At 44.5% G+C, this 9,917-nt stretch overlaps 1 protein-coding gene across 1 annotated transcript in view; it reads right to left on the bottom strand.

The window, feature by feature from the left end:
• Positions 1–351: 351 nt before the first annotated feature.
• MANBA (mannosidase beta) overlaps positions 352–9,917 on the bottom strand; it is a 399,570-nt gene continuing 390,004 nt past the window's right edge. Inside the window, exon 17 of the mRNA XM_086961579.1 lies at positions 352–1,433. Coding sequence (XP_086817705.1) covers positions 1,209–1,433 — 225 coding nt within the window. The 3' untranslated portion in view covers positions 352–1,208. The remainder of the gene's footprint in view (positions 1,434–9,917) is intronic.

Raw genomic sequence — 9,917 nt, 5'->3', positions numbered from 1 at the left:
TCTCCAATTGGGTGATATTTTTGTATATAGTGATTAGGAAATAATTTTGTCAGACAATATTTAGGTTATAATATGTTAGTACCAACTCTACACTGGCTACTTGATGCCCCATCAGCAAAATACAATGGGAACTCAAATGGAACTATTCACAACGTGCAATGGCCTTGACCTTAAAGGACATCCCATCCAAGTAATAACAAACCATGGAAAACGCATGAAAGCTAATGACAGATAAGAAAGCCGACATGATCCTAGTGTCTCTGTACTTCTTCACTTTGTACTTTTTTGAAGAATTAACGACACAAGGTCTTTCAGACACCTACAGTATTCGAGGATCCTGGACACAAGATATTTTGGTGCATATGAACTTTAATCATGATTTATATTTGTTGCTTATGAACATTAATCTAGATCCCACGTTGCAGAATCACATAGAAGGCACAAGATCTCCTTTAGTCGGGGACATCGACATTCAGTGCATTGAGCATTAAGCTGAAAGAACCCTGAGGACACATCACACTCATAATAGGCACATTTAAAGACATTGAGGTCACTTACTGAATAAAAATAAATACATCTCTAAACCTCCATAGTCACTTGAGTAGAGAATGTTAAGGCTGGTGGCAGACAGGTGCCTAGGAAGGACACAGTTTCTGCATGTCATGCTTGTTCAATGGACACAGAATTTTAGATCCAGTGCTCTTAAGCTGGCATGTTTCACAATCATTAAGGTAAGACACAACATTTTTTAAAATGGCGCCTTGTTGCTTGGCCTACCATGTCGTATTTTCACGAACCCCAATGATCTGTATGGCAAACTCTTGTCATCAGCAAAATGACCTGAAATAGTCTAAAGTATCTGGTATCATCAAAAGATTTTTGGGGGATGTTTACACGATATCCAAACATTGTTTTCAATAGTACTGTAACATCTGATAACAGCGGCGGCTTTGATGAGTGGGCGGGGCCGCGTCGGCCAACGGACGTGCGTAGCACTACGGAGGTAGTGCTCACGATGGCCGTTGGCCGACGGGCGCATGGAAGGGGATAAAGATGAGTGATAACCTTACTCCATGAGAACAATCCTTGTACACAGTGATCTAAAACCACCATGTGTGCAGCTTTCAGAGCGCCTTTTTCATCCTTATGTTCATATATTTGCCTGGTGTCACTTCAATGGGGCACATCACATAGGATATCAGGTCCTGTCAGTAGATGTCCATGAGGGTTGTGATGCTCAGAGTGTCGTTTAACTGCGAAGCGCTGGTGCGTTCCCAGGGATAGAAGATGACAATGCGCTCCTTTTCAGTCATTAAGAAACCATTGTCACTGAATCTCCCTGGTATGTCGCCTACATCCAGCCAGACAAATGGGGCAACAGCAGTGGTCTTCAGCACAACATCATATGTTTCTCCGTTTGGCTCAATGAAGACCTAAAAAGATACAGTGAAAAGCAAAAAAATGAGTTGTCCTTGAAACTGATTGTACGTGCAACTACTCCAATCACTTTGAAAGCCACACCAGGTTAACAATTGTTACAGGAACATATTAAGTAAGGTATTGGTGTTTCTGGGAAGGTTTCTAATTTTTCTTGCAGGTTCATTATTTATAGGGCGTCACCTTACACCAGACAATGACCCAAACGAATCTAAACATTTGCCTCGCTCAGTTACTATCAGAAGACTTGAGACAACAGAAAGAGCTGCTGGACTGGGCATACAACAGCAACAAAAATATGATCATGAAGCTGCAAGACAATAGTGTTACTAGTTGGCAATATAAGTTCCCAACTTCAAAACTAGCTAAGGAAAATACGGAGTAAACATGTTTTAGAAACATTTGTGTATAGAATTCCAGTGTATTTACTCCATAAAAGCAGTTATAAATATATTAAAAAACATATTAAAAATACATTAATTTCGAAAAGCACAAGTTACATGTTAAAGTAAAATTACCTAAAGAAAGATTTAAACAGAACTCATTAAAGTTAGGTTCCTAAGTGTACCACCCTGTGGCGGCTGTTGACATTTGAAAGTGGTGAGGCTTAAACTTTGGGCATGGCATTTATATAGCGAGAGATGTGAACAAGTTCAATGGACAAACCTGGGGTCCAGGGTGAGTCCCTCTCCTGAGAAACAAATGAAAAAAAGATTGGACAATGGTGCATTCAAAGCAAATTAATGTAGAGATAAAGCAAGGCTTATTAAGCAGTGGGAAACTATAGTCTTGAAATATTAAACCCATTACAGACTTCCCCATATCTGCCTGCATTAATTTGTTCAACAGTTACAGTAATGTGTAAATTGTACAGTATGACAACGTTAGCCCTTTAAAATGTTTTCTTGCCTAGTGTCTTGCAAAGAATGCAGCATTAACTTTCGAAAAATATGTTCTAACCAGAGAAGCACCCGCAGATGCTAGCTGTAACCAGTCATATAGAAATACGTGCAGACAGGTCTTTAAGTGAGATGGAAAAAATGGGTGCTCTCTATAAAGGAACACGCCAAATAAATTTCTGTGATTCCCATAGATTGCCACCTGAGCTGTTATTTGGTTTCACTCTGAGATGTCATTTTATCCAGATAAATGGCACAGCCGCTGACATACACCTAAACCCTGTCCATATGAATTAAAAAAAAATAATTGTTCTCATTCTCCACCCAACTAGCTCCATTCTACCCCAGAAATATCCACACACTGCCTCAGCATACTGGATATGTAGGCATCTAGGTGTTACGACCCTCGCCTACCAGTGTTAACGGATACTCAGGGGCATATATGGAGGCCTATGGAAAGCAGCCTTACCGGGCTTGACCAACATAGTCATATCAGGGCGCAACCTGATGTCTCCGGATGCATCTACGAAGTAGCAGGGCATTGTAATCATAGGACAGGGGGGAAAAAAACCTGTGTCCCCTGTCCCTATGCTCTATACTACCCCCATTTCAAAAGATTCCAGAAGGCTCGCTTCTGGAGGGGGATGAAGATTCCTTCCATTTTTTTACATATTTCTCTTCTGGCCAGCAAAATGGCATAGAAAAGGAGTTGTTTAGCGGGACCTGTCACACCCTCCAACAAACTGAATATAACCAACGAAAGATTGATTGTGATGGGGCAGCCAAGAGATGTTGTCAATGATTTGCCGAAGGAATCCCAGAAAAAGTACAGGACTGGACAATCAAAAAACATATGAATGTCGAAAGCAGCTAGTGTCCCGCACCTCATGCAAGCCACAGGGTGGACCTTTGAGAATTTTGATAGTCTCTGAGGTGAATAATAAGCCCTGTGCAGGGTAAAGAGATGATTCCTTCTGAGCCATGCTGGTTTGATACCTCCCACAGTGTCTTACAGGAGTTTATCCACAGATGTTCACTGTCATGATCCAAAAGGGAGCTTCCCCAAAGCTTATTAGCCAGTTGAAATTCACCATCTACCTCTTCCAATATTGCGTGGTACCAAAAAGAGACTTCCTTCCTTCCCGGGGCTTTGTTAACAAGCTGGTATTCTAGATGGTTGCCCCTCCAACTGGGTATTTGCTCTGGGTGGCTGTCTGCGACTGGGCCCAGCTAGCCATCTGAAAGTATTTAAACCTGGAGAGGCCAGAACCAACCCTATCCCTAAGAGATTCCCAGATCTCCCCAGACCTCCACCCCAGCTTCTTTCAAGGGTAAGACCAGTCTATCTTTAAGCCATCCCGGGCCCCCCAGTGTATCCCACAAAGGAGCCATGCTGGAAAGATATTCTAGCGCTACCGAGCTTCTCACCTTAGCACATGTCTTAGCTAGGCCCTGTAAAACCTTTAGCTTATTTTTTTTTTTTATTTGGGGTCACCAAACTTAAACAAAAAACCCTCACAAGGCAACATGGCCCCACTAAGCATGGCCCGGAACATGCTGCCAGCCCCGATGTGAGTAGGCATTTTCAGTAGCATGGGACAATGGGGGAGTTGAAAAGCCCATGCATACAACTGGAGATATGGAGCGGCTAGGCCTTCCTTTTCTCTTCGCCGCCTAAGTTTTTTCCAAGCAATCCTAGGCGTGTGGTATGCCCAGATAAATTAATTAATATCGCTCTGCAACTTAACTAAGGAGGCAGCCTCAAAGTGAAGGGGAATAGTATTAAAAAGAAACGTAATTCTAGGCAAAATTGACATTTTTATTAAGTTTACCCTTCCCAAGACAGACAAGGGTAGTAAGGCCCATGCACGCATAAGTTTCCGACCCTCCTTCGCCACATCTGAAAGATTGGTTTCAACTATTTTGGAAACATCATGAAGGATGCTAATTCCAAGATACCTCATTTTAGAACTAAGCTGCAGCCCTGGCTGGATCTCACCCATATTCCAGGCCATAGTTTCTGTTTTGGAAGCGTTAATCTCATACCCAGAGACCGCTCCAAAGTCCTGGTTTAGTTTGACGACCAAGGGGAAAGCTGTATGCAACTCAGAAGAAAAAATCAAGATGTCATCTGCATACAGGGCTACCTTCCTCTCGCACTCTCCGTACCTGAAGGGCTTGATGTTAAAGTCATCCCTCAGCAGTTGGGCAAAAGGTTCAATACATAAGTCGAATAGAAGAGGGGAAAGGGGGCAGCCCTGACGCGTACCTCTTGTGATCTTAAAGGGGTCTGAAAGAGTTCCGTTCACCAAAAGACATGCAGAGGATTCTGATATAACAGCCTCACAGCTCGAAATAAAAAAATCCCCAATGTTAAACTTACCCAAGACCCCCGACAGGTATAACCAGTGAACCCTGTCGAAGGCCTTGGTGGCGTCGAGAGTCAGAACAGCCAGAGGAAGAGATTCGGTAGATGCAATGTAATAGCTCCGATCAAGTCGTACGTCAAGTCGGAGAGCTGTCGACCCTTAACAAAGCCCCTCTGATCCTGATGCAAGATGTCGCCTACAACCAGCCCCAGTCTTTTGGCCATAACAGAGGCGAAGATTTTGTAATCGGCATTAAGAATAGATATTGGCCTATATGACCCACACCTAGATGCAACTTTGCCGGGTTTTAGAATCAGGGTTATAGATGCATTATCCCACGAGGCTGGAGGGGCTGCCCCCTCCTGAAGTATCTGATTAAAGAGGAGAGTCAAAATAGGAACAATTTCCTTGCCCAAGACCCTATAAATTTCCGAGGGGAGGCCGTGGGGACCTGACGCCTTCCCCTTTTTACAGCTCACAATGGCTGCATTAACCTCTTCCTGCGTGATCATTTGATCGAGGTGGCGCTGTTGCTCTATGGTTAGGGAAGGCAACGCGATCTTGTTCAACCATGCCTCAATACAAGAAGGGTCAATACATTTGTCCTCTTTATAGATATCTTGAAAAAAACAACTGGAAGACCCTCCGAATATCTTCATCAGATGTAAATGTTAGGTTGCCTTGCGTGATTGACCCGATATTATTTCGAACTTGGTCAGTCTTAGCTTTCCAGGCGAGGAGCCTCCCTGCGCCTTCACCATACTCAAAATGAGCAATTTTACTCGCCTCCCACCTGCGAAGTAAGCATGTATTTAACACTGTTTCCAACTGTCCTTTAAATCTTGTCAGTTTGTTTTGTAGCTCCTGAGGAGTTACAACAGAGGTGCTAGTGGATCGATCTAATTCAGATTGCAACCTTTCAATTCCGGCCTCAATAGTAGAGACCTCCTCGCTATATATTTTTTCCTATAGGCAGCCCTGCTGGTAATTTGGCCCCTTAGAAAAGCTTTATAAGCGTCCCATACGCACCCTATTGAGGCAGAATCTATGTTTGTTTTCATGAAACACTCTGTCTCCATAATCAAGGATAAAGTCACCTCATCTTCCAAGAGTAATGAGCGATCAAAGGATCATGATCTAGAAAAGACAGGGACTATGCCCTCCAGTTCCAGCCAAACTGCAGAATGGTCAGATAAGTGAGAGGGAAGATATAGGATGTTCTTAACTATACCTTTCAATGCTTGACTGACCAAGATAAAATCAATCCTGGACTGATGCCGGAATTTATAGTAGCGGAACGAAAATCCTGAGCGTTGACCTGACATTAGTCTCCAAATATCAGAATAGGCATACTGTTTCATGGCATCAAGTAAGAAAGTCCTAGTTTTAGAGGGGAGTGAGGCACGGCTGTTAGGTAATTTATCAAGATGGGGATTCAAAACAATATTAAAGTCACCCACCAAGATAGTTGGCTCTGAAAACGATAACAGATGAAAAGATAGATTTGAGGGTGGAAGGGTCATCTTGATTCGGGCCATAATATCCGACAATAGTAGTCTGGGCACCCAAAAAATTAACGGTCACAATGACCCACCTGCCACCTGGGTCCACTAATTTTGAAATGAGGCGAGCCTTTGCTGTTCTCTTAAAGAGTATCGAAACACTCCTGATATTCATAGTCTGAGTTGTGGAAACTTGAAAATCTATCCATTTATTTTTCTGAGCAAGTGAGACCATCTCCGATTCTAATAGAGGAGTCTCCTGAAGCACAATAACCCGCGCATTAGAATCTCGGAGATATTGTAGAATCTTGTCCCTTCTAGATCAAGTGCGCAGACCATTGACGATCCCGGAGAGGATTTGTACACTATTCATAGATAGAGTAGCCTCCTTTACATCGTACCCATTTTTGACACAGAATCCGCCTAGGCCTATCTGATCCAGCCATATTTACAACATAGGTTAATTCAAAGAAACAATTGTTAAGGAGAGAATGAGGAATTTTGTTTACATTTTTTACCTTGCAACACCCACCCCTGTACCCTGTGCCCAAACCTACCACCCCCCCCCGCCCCCCCCCCCCCCAGGGAAGCCCAGCCCCAACACTGTCCATAGAGTTGCACCCCGCAGACTCCCGCTGACCCTCGCTCCATAAAAAGAAAGAAAAAACAGAAAAGGCATAAGTGGAAATGCCGACTTTTGCTACATATAAAGGTTATGTAAGATTAAAATTTGCTGAAAGCCATCAATCCATACCTACTCTTAAACCACCAGCTATATAAAGCTTGATAATAGGTAAGAGAAGGGAGAAAAGCCATTTAAAGACTTCTAAGATAATGCCCCTATGCTAAGTCTAAATTGCACCCAAGGAAACTGGAAGGACAAAAGCAGAGTTTACCTGAGAGAAAAAGTAATGCGGCTGCTCGGAACTAAACCAGAATTTATCCGAACGGACCTTCCTCTCTGCCCAAGTCCAGCAACAGCTCGTCGGCTGCCTGTACAGTTCTAACATTGTACATTTTATTATTATGCATTATTTTTAAGGCAGCCGGAAACTTAAGTTGTGCAACCGCCCCCAGTTTCCTGAAGGCCTCCAGCCTCCTGCCCAACTCCCACTGCCTGTCCAGGGTTGCCCTGGACAGGTCTGATCTTATTTGGAATGGGAAGCCTTTAGCACTCCGGGTCTTCTGTTTTAATGATTGGTTGAGAATCTGTTCTTTCAGACAGTAGGCATGGAAATTAACCAGGATCTTCCTGGGTTTAGATCTCTGTGGATTCCTCCTGAAGGGATCCCTATGTATGCTTTGAATATCTGTTCCCAGGTCTTCTGTAGATTGGTCAAGTTCCAGAGCTTCCTTTAGGAGGGTAATCACGTACTGTTTGATGTCAGTTCCCTCGCTCCCCTCGGGAACATTGAGAATTCGGAGGTTATTTCGTAGTGCATTGTTTTCCAATACTTCCAATCTCCCAGAGAGGACAAGATCTTCTTTTTGAGATTAGTGATATCTGATTCTGCTTTACCAAGATGGACAGAGAGACCCGCCACAGTATCTTCCAAGGCCACCGTTCTAGCATTCAACACATCAACTTTACTCTCCAATGACTCGCAGACGCTTCTAATTTCAGTTTGGTTAGCTGTAGAGACTTCAAACCCCCTTTTAATGTCCAAAGATAGGGCTGTGAGCATGGATTCCAAGGAGGCCACTGAGGGGCCTGCCCCACCTTGAGAATAACCTATCACTGAAGTTGTATCCTCCTGAGGTGCTGCTATTGCCTCTGTTAGCTGCTCCAGACCCGGAGCCCCCTCAGCTGTCACCACTGTATGGCTCACTTCAGCAGAGATGATATCTAGGAACCCGCTATTGGAGTGGAGGTTTTCGGCCGCTAAGGAGGGCCCTGCCAGCTCTTCCATATCTGGGGCTCCAGGAGGAGGGGAAACCCACCCAGGTACTGCTCTACAGGAGGCCCCCTCTTTCACCAAATCCAAGACTTGTGGCAAAACTTTAAAATATGACCTTAATGAGGGCGTTACTTTTGTGCTAAGAATTACGGAAGCCTTTGTAGGCTTACATGTTTTTGCCCGTTTCGCCTTAACTTCCCACACAAAAAAGTGGAGGTATTACCTCTACTAATACTGGAAGGGGGCCCCTGGTTCTTCGAGGCCTAGCTGGACTATGCAGGGTGCAGACTCCCCCACTTGATATCCCCCTGGGGTTCTGAGTCTTCACTCCATGCTTCCTACCTTTCTTTGAGACTCCCGATTCCAAAGTAGCTGATCTCACCTGTACCGGCGCCTGGGCCTTTGCCTGGGTGTCCCTGAGAGACTCCCTCCTTTCTTGGGGCCGGGATTGCCTCGGCTCCCCTGTGTCCTCGCTGGCCCCTTAAACGCCGGCACAGTCCTCCTTCACGTCGTCTGGGGCGCCCCCACCCTCGGAGACCCGGGAAGTACCAGTGTTGCTGCTGCCTCGAATGCCCCGGAGGAGGAGACTCCGAACCCTGCGACCCCTCCGGAGCTCCAGTGCTGCCGCGCTCCACCGTGACAAGCCAGGTAAGGGCGGGCCGCGGCGACCCACAGGCATATCCAAAAAGAAGCACGAGCAGTCCCAAATCAGCGGGGGTCAGCAAAAGAGGCCAACAGAAGTCAATTGGATAAACAAATTTTAAAAACTCCGAGCCGTGAAATGGGAAGCGGGACGGGTGTGTAACGAGCAGTGGCAGACCGTGAAAAAATTGGGTTTTTTTAAATCTAAACCGCCTGCATCATACTAATTCAGCAAAGTGGAACATATCGCAACACTTCATGAAACGCTCAGAGTAACAGCAAATATCGGCATCACCAGCGTAGCAGGGAGCAAAAAGTCATTACGGGAGCCGGATTGCAGCAGCCGCCCAGCTAGCTGCTGCCATGTTCCCCCCTGTCCGTATGATTGTCTTTGTCACTGGGTGTTAGCAGTTTAAGATAAATGAGTAACAAAGATTTCTAATAAATAATTAATATTGGAAATGTTGAAATTCTGAACTAGTAAGTCTGTGAATTAAATAGCATTGAGGCATGTGGAGGGAGTTTTGGCCTTCATTTATGTGTGCTTTATATTAGATATGTAACCTTTTTCCCTGCATATCTTGTCCATCTGCACATCTTAACCCCCTCTCTTTAATCTTCAGCATCCTTTCTCACATATGAAGAAAGGGTGGGATCTACGCCTTTGAATGACGGATGTCTGAAATCATGCAGGGATGAAGTCTCTGCCGCACGAAACCACGCTTATTGCGTATTTGGCCTACAGAGTGCATACAACCCTAGACCACAATAGCAATGAAGGGCTTTAAAGCAGTAATCTCTGCGTCGTGCATCACAGTTAAGAAAGTTGATTTACTGCCTGGCTTCATTTTCCTGCTTCAGAGCTAGGCAGGACAGGCAGCCTGGAACAGACAGCCCAGACTTAAATACATCAATTTATTTAGAGATACAATCGTATCTCTAAATAAATCGATCTATTTAATATTTCTTTAAGTAAATGTTTAGGAATTTCAGAGGGGCGCAGCCCTGAGCCCTAATGGAGAAACCGGCCCTGGTACCACCATTTTTAAATGCATCCCCATTTGCTTCACTTTACATATGGTAGAAGGAGAAAGCCAGGGGTGGTTTCTCTAGCAAGGCCTACTGGAGCTATGTCTCTCTCATAGTACTACACATTTACCTGAAAAAATA

This window comes from Lissotriton vulgaris, chromosome 3_1 (assembly GCF_964263255.1).
Source record: "Lissotriton vulgaris chromosome 3_1, aLisVul1.2, whole genome shotgun sequence".
Lineage (NCBI taxonomy): Eukaryota > Metazoa > Chordata > Amphibia > Caudata > Salamandridae > Lissotriton > Lissotriton vulgaris.
Note: the sequence above shows the minus strand (reverse complement) of the source record. Positions and strands in the feature narration are given on the sequence as shown.